General features: G+C 40.2%; 1 protein-coding gene across 2 annotated transcripts in view; it reads left to right on the top strand.

Moving 5' to 3' along the window:
- The window catches only part of MTMR7 (myotubularin related protein 7), a 112,773-nt gene that overhangs the window by 28,558 nt on the left and 70,817 nt on the right, over window positions 1–13,398 (top strand). For both annotated transcript variants that reach the window (XM_050801818.1, XM_050801819.1), the window contains exon 2: window positions 11,559–11,681. In XM_050801818.1, coding sequence (XP_050657775.1) covers window positions 11,559–11,681 — 123 coding nt within the window. The remainder of the gene's footprint in view (window positions 1–11,558; window positions 11,682–13,398) is intronic.

Consider the following 13,398-nt stretch of genomic DNA (forward strand, 5'->3'; position numbering starts at 1 on the left):
AGCTCTCTAATTTTCACAAGGTTCTTTCACAAGTAGCTTGCCTTGTATTGTATTTGACTATTAGGCCATTCTCACATTGGTATAAAGAAATATCTGAGACTGGGTAATTTACAAAGAAAAGAGGTTTAATTGACTCATGGTTCCACAGTTTGTACAGGAAACATGGTGGCATCTGCTGCTGGGAGGCCACAGGAAACACAATCATGGCGAAAGGCTAAGAGGGAGCAGATACTTCTTACATGGTAGGAGCAGGAGCAAGACAGAGACAGGGTAGGTGCCGTATACTTTTAAACAACCAGATCTCATGAGAATGAACTCACTGTCGTGAGGACAGTACTCTATGAGTGTTTTCTCATGCTCCTAATTAAGACATACCCGAGACTGGGTAATTTATAAAGGGAAGAGGCTTAATGGACTCACAGTTCTACATGGCTGAGAAAGCCTCACAATCATGACAGAAGACGAAGGAAGAGCAAAAGAGACTTCTTACATGGTGGTGGGCAAGAGAGAAGGCTTCTGCAGGGAAACTCCCTTTATAAAACCGTCAGATCGCATGAGGCATATTCACTCTCACGAGAACAGCACAGAAATGACCCACCCCCATGATACAGTTACCTCCCACCAGGTCCCTCCCACGACATGTGGGAAGTGGGAGAGCTACAATTCAAGATGAGATTTGGGTGGGGACACAGCCAGACCATATCAAGTACCAAGAGGGATGGTGCTGAGCCATTCAGGAGAAACCACCCCATGATCGAGTCACCTCCCACCAGGCCCTACCTCCAACATTGGGGATTACAATTTGACATGAAATTTGGATGGGGACACAGATCCAAACTATATCGACTATATTAACTGTGTTTTTGAAAGAACTTAATTTCGCAGCAGAATGCATTTTTTAAAGAGTTAATTGTTTTAGGCAGCTGGAGAATAGAATATTCCTGTGTGTGCATCCCACCAGCATTTTTCTTCATTTTACTAGAGGTATCTAAGGATTTCATGAAAGGTAGCGTCTCTGTTTCTTCTGGTTATGTGTCATGTATTTTCCTGGATTATGCTCAATTCTTCTCTAATCTCTGACCTCTGAATAAAATAGTTCTGGGAAAAGACTTTCAATGGTTTTATAGTTGTAGACAGATTAAATACTCCTTTTGGAAAAACAGTTGATGTTCTTTATTTCTCTACCAAAAGGCTGAATTTAAAAACTCCTGAAGCTTCATGGTTACCACCTCTTGTTTCAGTAACTTTATGTAAATAGGAAAAAAGTGCTTTATTTTTAAATTGGAAAAACAGAATGCTTTTTTTCTGTAATTATAAGAGATTGTGGCAATTCTACATTGTTTGGAGAATTTGCTATAGCTTCAGTTTTTCTTCTTGTATGTCAGAGTACTTTGCCAGCTGTAATTGGGTAGTTTATGTTTTTTGCATACTCTGTTGTTTCTATGAGTTTAACACAGGAGAAATGAAGTCGTGGACATGAGGTGGGAGCAAGAAGTAAAACTCTGAAGTCTGTGTTATGGATATGTTTGCTAATAATTATTTTATTTATTTATTAATTTTTAGAGATAGAGTCTTACTCTGTCATCCAGGCTGGAAGGCATGGCATGATCACGTCTGACTATAACCTCAAACTCCTGGGCTCAAACCATCTGCCCACTTCAGCCTCCTAAGTAGCTGGGACTACAGGTGCCTGCCACTATGCCTAGATATTTTTTTATTTTTTATTTTTTGTGGAGATGGGACTCTCATCTTGTTTCCCAGGCCGGTCTCGAACTGCTGGCCTCAAGTGATCTTCCTGCCTCAGCCTCCTAAAGTTCTGGGATTATGGCTATGAGCCACTGTGCCCAGCCAATAACAATTATTTTTTATTAACTACTGAGATGTATGCTTTTTTCCCCTCTCTCACACGTGCCGTTCCTTATAGATGGGATCATTTGTCCAGGAACTCTGAACTCAGACTTGAAACATCTTTTTTTTAGCAACCATTATACAGACAGTGACACCTGTCATAAATAAAAGCGGCTGGAGAATTTCTATATGGTAGATGTTTCTATAATTACTGCATGGCTGGTTAGCAGTGGGACTTGGTTCCTGAATGGTTCCTCCAAAGCTGCAGGAGGCCATTGCACCTTTTGATGTGAAACATGCTGGTGCATACCTCAAATCTCCGCCCAAAGAATCCCTGGACCACTGGGAGAACCAGGCCTTTCAGGTTGAGCATGGGGGTTTGCCCCTGCAGACAAGAGAAATGAGCAAGCAGGGAGGTCAAATGGCCAACCACGCTGCTCTGTACCAGATGATCAAATCTTTTGGCTGTAGCCAGAGCATTTAACTTGTTAAACATACTACTCTCTAACTGAAATCTCAGGGACGACGGAGGAGAGACTTTTGAACCAGGATATTTTTCCTTCATTTGCAGTATTAGACCCAGACTGAAGAGGTCAGGTATGGGAGAGATCCAGGGAAGTGGACACTTCTGGTTTGAAATCTGGCTGTGCCACTTTCTAGCTGCGAGGCTTGGGCAGTTGATTGACTTTTCATGCACTTCAATTTTAGCACCTGTGAAATGGAGTAACCATGTCTTTGTCTCAGCTAAGGTTAGAAATAGCATATGGATAATATGTAGCACAGTATCTGATGCTCAGTAGTTGTGTGGTCAGTGGTAAAAGTATTTTCGTTGTTGTTATTACCCTTCTTCCTCTTGCTCCCTCTGCTCGAGGGAAAGGTTAAAAGGAACGCACCCCAGTTCTGCTGCCTCCTTTGCCATACGCTTTTCTGAAAAACTCATCCTGGATTGCCTGGATTTGGCATCAGCACTTAGTTAAGTAGGAACTGAGGGGGTAGGCACTGTTTAAAGGTAAAACAGCCTCCATGCCCAGAACCATCCTCCCAACCTTGGTATCTAAGGGCGACTCCCTTCCCTGGGAGTTTCCACATCCCCCGGGTGGTGGATGTGTCTTATCTGAGCTGCCAATAGGCCCTGGATCCCGGTCCCCATATCTCGGAACAACACCAGCCGCTTGCACATCGTTCTGTCCTAACAGTTTGGTGCCCTGTGAGTGCTTCTTACAGTCAATGCGCTGCGCCCTCGTTACATTCTCCTAATCACTGTGCTAATTATTGCACAATGTAGTAGAACTACTGTGTATTTTACCTGCTGTGTATTTTAAAGTGCAATATTAATGTACATTTTTGTGCTTTACACCTGCACATTTTGTGGCTCATATAACATGTTCTGCTCACAGTGGAAGAACATTGAGAACAAAAGGACTTTGCCTGCATTTTTAGCTTCTCATTACTGTAGTGGTCTCAAATTTTGTTTCCACACAAGCTCTCCTTATCACTCAGGCACTTTCTGACCAAGGATTGGGTATTTCATGTGAGACACTAAGATTGTTCCACATGCCATGTAGCCTGAATATCAACATTAAAGACTGCAAAAAGAAAAGAAGATGGGTGGATGGATGTGCTAAATATATAGATTTTAAAATAAAGTCAAATGAAAGTCTTTATTTTTAAGAGTACAGCAAGACACTTCATCAATTCAGTTTTAAATCCAAATGATACTTAATTATGAGAGATAGAAATAACTCAGGAAATCTTCCCAAGTGCTCTGGGGTTTCTAGCCAGTGATTTCCTAACTCTCCAACAAAAGCAAAAAAGAAGAAGAGCTGGAGATGGGGAAGGAATCTGGAGAATGAAAAAGAGCCACCGTGGCCGGGCAGCTTGTTCCTCCAGGCTGGTGGACTGGGTACCCTTGGCCTTGGGATGCTTATCTCAGTCCTTTGGGACCAGAACACTGGATATCAGTGCAGCCTCTGGACCAGCTTCAGAGGCTGTTATAGCATCATTGCTGCTGTGGCTGATGCTTCCTTTCCTCAGTAAATCACAAAAGTCGTCTTGGCCACCCAGGTTACTGAGTGGCTTAATTTCCAGAAAATTTAATATTGAGTCATTATTGTATGCATTTTCACTGTTGCCATTTTGTATCCTTGTAGGTAGTCTATAAAGTACCACTGGGTCACAACTGCAGTCTGCTAGAATGGAGAGAGACATTAAAGACCTTTTAGGTCCCTTATAGAAGTCAGAATGCAAGGATAATGTCTAAACTGCCTACTCCCGGCAGTTCCATTTCAGAACCAGAACCAGAGCCCAGGCCTTTTGACTCACAAATACTTTTCTTTTCATGTTGGTAGAGTTAGAAAATGTCATGATACCAAATTTAGCACAACAAACTATTTATCTAGCTGCTTTTCTTAGATTAGAACATAAACTTGTCTTTGGTTTTGGCTGCTGCAGAGATTTTGATTTCTCTATGTTAAACAGTCCCTGGATCTCTTCCCCCAGATGATTGACATTGATCTGGAGCCTAATTTATATGGTTTTGAGGACTTGGTCTTCGGCCTGAGAGAAGCCGGTAGCCAGTGCCACTGCTTTGTGTCCTTTTCAATGACGGGCACCCCGGCCCTGCACTTTGGATTCCTCATCCTACAGAGCAACTTTACTTACCCAAATAGTCTGAGATGATTCTGGAACCCTCAATGTTCATCACTTCAATATTTGACCTGCAGGATAGAAAGACCCACATTTTACTAAGATTGAAATTCGAAGGTGGCACAATAGAGGACCACTGAAGAAAGGCTGTGTCTCTCGGTGATTTATGAGGTGTTGCTGATGCCCAGGCAGTGAAGGGAAGGCCAAGAAGGACCTGTGTTGGGTGGCTGGGGTGGCCTCTTCAGACCTGGCCGTGTGCTGGTGGCGCCCAGGGTTTTGACTGAACATTTTCAGCCTTGGCCTAGAAAAGATGATGAAACCTTTGTTTCCTCTCAGTCTAACCCCAACAGAGGAGGGATGGGAATTCAAAAAAGCCATTAAACTGGGGCACAGTCTTTTCCATTGAATCCGTAAGATTCTTGAAGATAGACAAAGACTCTACCTTATTTACCCTTTTGCTTTTTTTTTTTGCAGAACCTGACACAGTGCCACACGTAGGCATCTTTTTGAATGGAATTAGATGTTTAGTGTTCTCTCTCTTTTATTAGTTCTGAGAATCCCCAAAGTCTGCTAGTGCCAATCTTTGGGCTCTTATATCCATTACCAAGCTTTTTGTCTTTGGGTTTATCTAAAAGAATAATATTGTGATAGTGATTTGTGAATATAGTTTTACAGTATAATTTTGTCTTACAACATTCTATTTTCAAATACTGATTTCATGTATAAGATTTCTTACAATAATTATTAACTGACTGTGCTAAACATATTAATTTTGAATAACAATTCTAGAATGACCTCAAAGGCATTTACAAGTGCCCACAGCAGCCATGGTGAAGGATGAACATGGCTTTGAAGTTAGACAGACTTTGATTCTAGTCCGTGTGTCCTGCCCTTTGAATGTGAGGATGTTTTTGCCTATCTGTGGTGGCAGATATCACGAAAATTATGCATGGACCTTTTTTTCTCTTAAGCTCATCAGCTGTTGTTAGTGTATTTTATGTGTATGGTACGGCCCAAGACAATTCATCTTCTTCCATTGTAGCCCAGGGAAGCCAAAAGGTTGGAGACCCATGCCGGCTAGGCCACGCCACCTGTTCCCTGCAAGACCTGGGAGAGTTTATCAAATCTCAAGTTCAACAGAACTATGAAATGGGGATTATGCAAGAACCTGTAATTCAGGAGGTTACTATGGGGATTAACTTCAGCTCAGGTATATAAAGTAATTGTACAGCGTATGGATATCAAATATCGAAAAATATTTGTTATTGTTTTTATTGTTATTTGGTGATTTTTTCATAAACAAACTGACAACTGGGGTTGGCCCGATTCATGAGATATTGGTGGAGTTCTTTGACATAGTTCTTTGAAATGCCTCAGTTCTTTTTTCTTTAGAAGTCCAAAGCTTTCCCCAGAATTTCTGCCAGTTCCCATGGAGGTTTGCATTTTCACAGTCCCCTCTGGCATAATCATTTGCTTCTGAATTAGTTCAGGTTGCAGATCAAGTCACCATCCATTTATGTGTCCTTGGCTTGTCGCACAGCTCTTCCTTAATTACCTACCTCTTCCTTAATTACTCTCCCCTCCTCCAAACCGTCAGTGCATTATGGTATATGGCCAACTGTTCTGAAGATTTTGGCAAAGGAAGGGTGGATACTGCAATGAAACGGTGCCATCAGACAATTTAGATTAGTTTTATTCACTCCATCCTTGGGGATTATTTCCTGTGGTGCTTCACTACCTAATTAAAACAAAACAAAACAAAACCAAAAAAAACACTTAAAATGAGGTATAGGCGTTTTTCCCAAAAGACGAACCGTGCTCGTGTTGGATTATGGTCCTAGGGGTCATTTTCTTTTCTTCCTGTTACATTTCTGAATCTTTAAACATTAAATAAGTAAGTACATGTTTCCTAATTTTTAAAAAGGCAAGTTCTAAAAGCTGGGGGTGAAAGTTTGTTAGGACTGGAGAGACAACATAAGCAGGATAAATCTTTGCTCAGTGATCCCCATCTCCTTCTAATCCGTTAAAATGTATTTCTCAATCCCGCCTAATGGAGTGATTTTATTTCCTGTGTGTATCACAAGTGCAGATGGCCTGGTTGGTAGCACTCATAGGCATCTTTCTTTAAAATGTCTTGACATGCCAGTTGCTTCTGAAAAGCTAACATGGCTCTTGCTGCTCCGGGGTGGGGTTCGAGTGGTCAGACTATCTGCTTCTGCCCACTCAAACCCCACTTTGGCAAAGAGTGGTATCTACTTTCTCAGTGCCTGGGAGTTGGCACCTCAAGCTGCTCTTTCATGGCTTCTGATCCTCGTGCTTCCAGGACCCCTCCTGCTAAGACCACCAGTGACCCCCATGTTCCTGAATCCAGTGGGCAACTTAAAGTTCTTGCGCTACTCTGTCTCTCAGCAGCATTTGACATGGACACTCCCGCTCTCTTAAAATATTCCCTCTGCTTTCCTCTTGACAACAGAATCTCCTGATTTTCCTGCTACCTGTCCATTTCTTTGTTTCTGTCCTTTGCTGATTCCTTTTCTTTATTTAGACCTTTAAACACTGGGTTTTCCTCAGATCTCTTCTCACTCTGCCTGCTCGCCCTGGGTAACCTTTCTTAGTCCATGGCTTCAATTATTCTCTTTTATGTGCTAAAGACTAAAATTTATCATATTTCAGCAAATCTAAGACATCAGTGATGCTGAGAGGCAGCAAGATTTTATGTACCACAAAAGAAGAAAGAAGCACTGCCAACGAAGTGACACAATAGCTTCTTACACATCAATCATCAGATGTGTCCCATTTTTAGAAATACCGGAATGTAAAAAAGTACATCCAAGAATTAATAATATATTGTAATATCTTTTGCATTGATTTGCATAGCCTTTTTCAGAGTACAGATACCTCCTGTGTCTTAAGCATAGTGCTCCTGGGAGCATGCAAATGAGTTGCAACAGTTTTGTTTTGAGAAGCTGGTGGTTTCCTAAGTCTTAGCTCCCCCTAAGTATAAAACTGGCCTTATTACTTTGTACTGTGTACAGCATATTATATGTATAGATGAGATAGAATTAAGTTAGCCCAATGGTAAGGCTGAATTAATGAGTCAGTGGGTCTTCAAGATGGTGCCCAAACTCTGAATTTATTTCATTTTAGATCATTTTCATCGTCTTAGTATAAACTGTGAGGTAGTCCCTGAACAGTGCTTTCTGACTTCATAACGTGTCTAAGACAACTGAATTTTAATTTTTGTAACTCATTTTTAATTGTTAGTGTCTCTGGGAACTCATACCACTGCTGTTCCCCTCCTCATTTCTTTTTTCTTCCTCTGTATCTTGAAAATTGCTTTTGACAGCTCTGGGACCTGTAGGAACTATTGCCAAATTTTGGAAAGCATTACTAAAGAATTATTTCTGTATAAAGAAGTACTATACTTGTTTCAACTAATAAATACTTTGTATCTTGAAAGCTTCCTGATTAATTGAAGTAATCATAACCATGGTTAATTCACTTGATAAAAGCAGCGTGAATAGGCTAGGGCATGCAGGTTCTCTCTTAAAAGTATAGATGCAACAGAAAAAAAAAAACAGATCAAAATAACAACTATGGCAGGGAAAATAAAAGTAATATTAAAATATCAATACATAATGACTATGTATAAATTACATAGTTGTGATTCCAAGTTGGCCATATACCAGGAACACAAGACTCCTTGAAAGATTAAGAAATCTATTACTATTATTGATAATTTAGGACTAGAGTTAAAAAAGCAAATATTTATCCAAGTACATATCAAAAAGGCATAACATTCACTTCTGATTTTTAAAAATCAAAATTCTTAGTAAACTAGGATCAGGTCACTTTCACAATGCAATAATAAATATCAGCATCAAACTCAACGGTAAAAGATGATAAGTGTTCCATTAAAAATGGGTGCACATAAAGAGATGCTCAGTATTGTTAGCTATCAGGGAAATGAAAATCAAAACCACTATGAGATCACATGCTAGGATGACTGTCATCAAAAAGAGAGATTGTAATAGTGTTAGCAAGGATGTGGAGAAATTGGAACCCTTGTATATTGGTGGGGAATATTAAATGGCACAGCTGCTTTGGGAAATAGTCCAGAAGCTCTTCAAAAGCCTTACTATATGAGTTACCAAATGACCCAGCAATTCCACTCCTAAGTATGGCCAAAATAAATGAAAACATATGTCCACATGAGAACTTACGCTCAAAAGTACATAGCAGCATTATTCATGGTAGTCAAAAGGTAGATGCAACCAAAATGTCTATCAACTGATGAATGGGTAAATGAAATATGATATATCCATATAATAGTATATCATTGGGCAACAAAAACTAAAGCACTAATACATTCTACAAATAGATGAACTTGGATTGAAACATAGATTGAGAACATGATTGCTAAGTGAAAGAAACCAGTATCAAAGTATGACAGGTTGCATGATTCCGTTTGTACGAAATGTTCAGAATAGGCAAATCTAAAGAGACAGAGGGTAAATTGATTTTTTAGGGCTGGAGTGCTAGGGGGAATAACTGGGATGTGACTGGTAATGGGTGCAGGGTTTCTTTTTGCGGTGATGGAAATGTTTTAAAATAGGTGTGTTGTTTGCACAATGATGGTGTATACAGTGCTGTGAATATGCTGAAAACCATTGACTAGTACATTTAAATGGGGGAATTATATGGTATATGAGTTGTATCTCAACAAAGCTGTTATTAAACAAGTGAAAAACAATGCAAGAGTGACTGTGGTCTCCCAGCTATTTATAGTTACTCTGAAGTTTCTAATTAATGCTATTATACAAAGAAAAAAGATAAATACTGGAAAGGAAGCAACAAATTATTACAGAAATATTTGTCTACTCAGAACATTCAACAGATTTATACTAGAATTAATAAAAAAAAAAGTTTGCTAAGGAGGCAGTTATAAAAACTCGTTGGGCCTTGGGCTACTATCCTTACTATATAAACAGTTCTTATAAATATGTAAGAAATGCTGATCATTCGGTAGGAAAGTAAACCAGTGATATGAACACCATTTGCAAAAAATACACTGTGATGGATAACCATACAAAAGAACGTGCAGCATATCTGTAACAAAAGAATACTTGTAAAAAAAATAATCATAAGCTCGTAGGTGAGGGGCACTGTTGTTGAATGAATGTCTTTAACATACATAGACTTTCACAAGTCTTCAGGAATTTCACAATGCTCTGGAGTAAATTGCATGACTGCAAATATTTATAATACCTAATTCTTTATTGACCTCAGTAGATCTCTGAAAATTGGGAGGAAGTGAGATGGGACCCTCTAGAGTTACGCCTAGAGGGCTGGCTTGGCTCTAAGGGCTTAAAGGAGACTGAGGCAATGGGAGGTCTTGGGTCCTGTTTGCTCTTCGTGTTCCCAGGAATGTTCACGAGGTCTGCTACTCCCCTGGGTCTCCCCTGGCTGTCCCCTGGAGTAGATGGGAAGTCTGAGACTCCTAAACTAGATCAGGACCACAGCTTCTATTATTTATTTATTTATTTTTGAGACGGAGTTTCCCTCTTGTTGCCCAGGCTGGGATGTAGTGGCGCCATCTTGGCTCACTGCAGCTTCCGCCTTCCGGTTTCAAGCGATTCTCCTGCCGCAGACCCCCGAGTAGCCGGGATTACAGGTGCCCGCCACCACGCCCAGCTAAATTTTGTATTTTTAGTAGAGACAGGGTTTCGCCATGTTGGCCAGGCTGGTCTCGAACTCCTGACCTCGTGATCAAAGTGCTGGGATTACAGGTGTGAGCCACTGTGCCTGGCCTATTTATTTTTTTTGAGATGGAGTCTCGCTCTGTCACCCAGGCTGGAGTTCAGTGGCACAATCTCGGCTCACTGCAACCTCTGCCTCCAGAGTTCAAGTAATTTTCCTGCCTCAGCCTCCCGAGTAGCTGGAATTGCAGGTGCCCGCCACCACCCCAGGCTAATATATGTATTTTTAGTAGAGACATGGGGTTTCACCATGTTGGCCAGGCTGGTCTTGAGCTCCTCACCTCTAGTGATCCACTTGCCTCGGCCTCCCAAAGTGCTAGGATTATAGGCATGAGCCACCGCACCAGCCCACAGCTTCTATTTAAACTGAAGAATGGAGCGAAAACAATGTATTAGTTCCTAAGCTGCCTCATGGAAGCAAATACCATTTTGACTTGAGGGATGAGTCAGTGTTTCTCTGCAGGTGGTTGATCCTTAGCAGTGGTAGGACTGCTGTGCCCTGTGGTCATTACAGGAATGTTCCTGCGGTGGTTATGGTGGATGTGTCTTACTAGAGTCATCATTGCTTCAGTTTTCTCTGGCCGGGTAGAGATTGTCTTGTCATTTCCATTGCATTTCATGTTAGGATGATCTCGGTGCACATATCCTTGAAATTACTCTGCATATAAGAGATGTATGCTTGATAAAAATTGTTTCTAGAAATCTCTTCTAGCAGTTTGGATTTTAGCTGAGTGGTGATAATGCCATTCATTAGAAAGATTGTAAGGATCTTGAAATGGTATGTTTTCCTTATATACACTTCTCTGATACTTTTTTCTCCCATATGTTTGTTTATACTTCCTACTAGTTTATATGGAAGCAAACAGCCTTAAGGCCATTTCTACAACTTAGAAACACATAGGAACATGTGCTGTTTTCTTTTTCATAGAATGTCATTCATACATAGTGTAAACTCAGAACTTTAACACATACGCTTTCTGCTTTAAATTAAAAATGTTATACAATTACAATGGAATGAAAGTGTTGACCATTGTAAAACTCAGACAGGGTATTTTTAATAGGGTCTACAAATCTTTTGTGGTACCTTTAAAGTCATATTTTCATAATTGGTGAATTTTCATCTTTTAATATACAGAATGATACTCTGAGATCCAGTTAACTTAAGGGAACATTTTTTGGCTTTTATTATTGGGGGAATTCTCAAAAAATTGTATTTTGGAGTAAGTATGGGTTTACCCTCTTATTTATTTCGTGATTTGCTCTTCTGCTTTATGGTAACTCTTTTCATCTTGCCGATTTCTCTAGGTTGAAAATGTCCGCTTGGTAGATCGAGTGTCTCCTAAAAAAGCAGCTCTAGGTACTTTGTATTTGACGGCTACTCACGTCATATTCGTGGAAAATTCACCTGACACAAGAAAAGAAACATGGGTATGCTTTCTTTATTTTTAGCTTTCCTTGTTTTGCGTTGTTTGAAGTAAAAAGTTTTTGCCCTCCATTCGTTTTTCCTCGGGGTGAGATGAGTGGGCTTTTGGTGATTGGGTGTTAGGGAACTGTTTCTGGAATGTGTGTTTGGCCTTTTTCTGTATAGTCATATCTACTTGATCTACTTACTCATTTTAAACCCGAATTATTTGAACATCACTAAAGAGAGACTTAGAAATAGCCAGAAGATACAAGTGCTTCCTGTCACAGCTGTCAAGGAGAGATTGAATAATGTCAGTAGGCCAGATTCAGCATTGCCATCCTCTGGTGCTCCATTTGCAATGTTCTCTATTTGTACGGTTGTATGATGCAGCCATTTGGTCATTTTATTATGTTGTCTCAACTTTTCTGGTAATTTTAAAAAGAAAGAAAAGCTAGAGGAGTTTCATCATCAGGTATTTCTGCTACTTATTAATGAAACCATTAGATATTTATTATTATTATTATTGAGATGGAGTTTCACTCTGTTACCCAGGCTGGAGTGCAGTGGTGCGATCGATCTTGGCTCACTGCAACCTCGACCTCTTGGGTTCAAGCGATTTGCCTGCCTCAGCCTCCTGAATAGCTGGGACTACAGTCACGTGCCACCATGCCTGGCTGACTTTTTGTATTTTTAGTAGAGACAGGGTTTCACCATGTTGTCCAGGCTGGTCTCAAACTCCTGACCTCAAGTGATCTGCCCACCTTGGCCTTCCAAAGTGCTGGGATTACAGGCATGAGCCACTGTGCCTGGCCTTATTATTTTTTCAGCAACCCAATGGTGATATCCCTGAATTGTAGATTTCCCTTTTCTATATTCTGTGCACAGTGGTACATTTTTAGCAGAAGGTGGCAGGCACTTATTAGTGGAGGGGAAACTTACAAAATAAAATGCTGCCATTGAAGACTGAGCAGAGAGCCTCCTGTAACACCAGAGATGCACTTCAGTATGATTTCCTTTAAAGTAAATCTCCTCTTTAGAGAGTAGAATGATGGTTTTACTAGACACTGGGAGTGCAGAGGAGAGGGCGGGAATGAGGAGATACTGATCAAAGGGCACAAAGTTTCCAATGAACAGTAGGAATAGTCTGGAAAATGTATTGCACAGCAAGGTGTCCATACTCAATGTATATTTCAAAATCATTATGAGAGTAAATTTCAAGGGTCTCATTGTTTAAAAAAAAAAAACAACTATAGGTAAGTGATGGCTATGTTAATTGGCTTGATTTAATCATCCACATGATGTTCATATATCACAGCATCACGTTTTAGCCCATAAATGTGTACAGCTATGATTTGCAATAAAAATACTAATTTAAAAAATAAAAAGATAAATAAATTCCTTCTTTTGCAGCCTGCCCGACCACCAACAGCTTAGAAAACAACAGTCCCATGTTGATACAGAACTCGAACATTCCATGTGGAATTAAGGAGCATGGTGGCACCTCCCAGCGGAGCCATCTCTAACTTGTATTGACTGCAGAAGTTTATTTTACTGACTTCTCATGACCTTGTTTGATTTTAGCTATAAAGTGCATTCCACATCTGACCACCAAAATGTTTCCTTACCTGGACGTGTGCAAATTTATATGCTGAATGGTTTGCTTCAAAATAACTATCCTGGATATCAGGAAGCTTGGTATTGAAAAATAAAATTATAAATTTAGGAAGTTGGTTGTTACCT

This window comes from Macaca thibetana, chromosome 8 (genome assembly GCF_024542745.1).
Source record: "Macaca thibetana thibetana isolate TM-01 chromosome 8, ASM2454274v1, whole genome shotgun sequence".
In the NCBI taxonomy this organism is placed as follows: Eukaryota; Metazoa; Chordata; class Mammalia; order Primates; family Cercopithecidae; genus Macaca; species Macaca thibetana.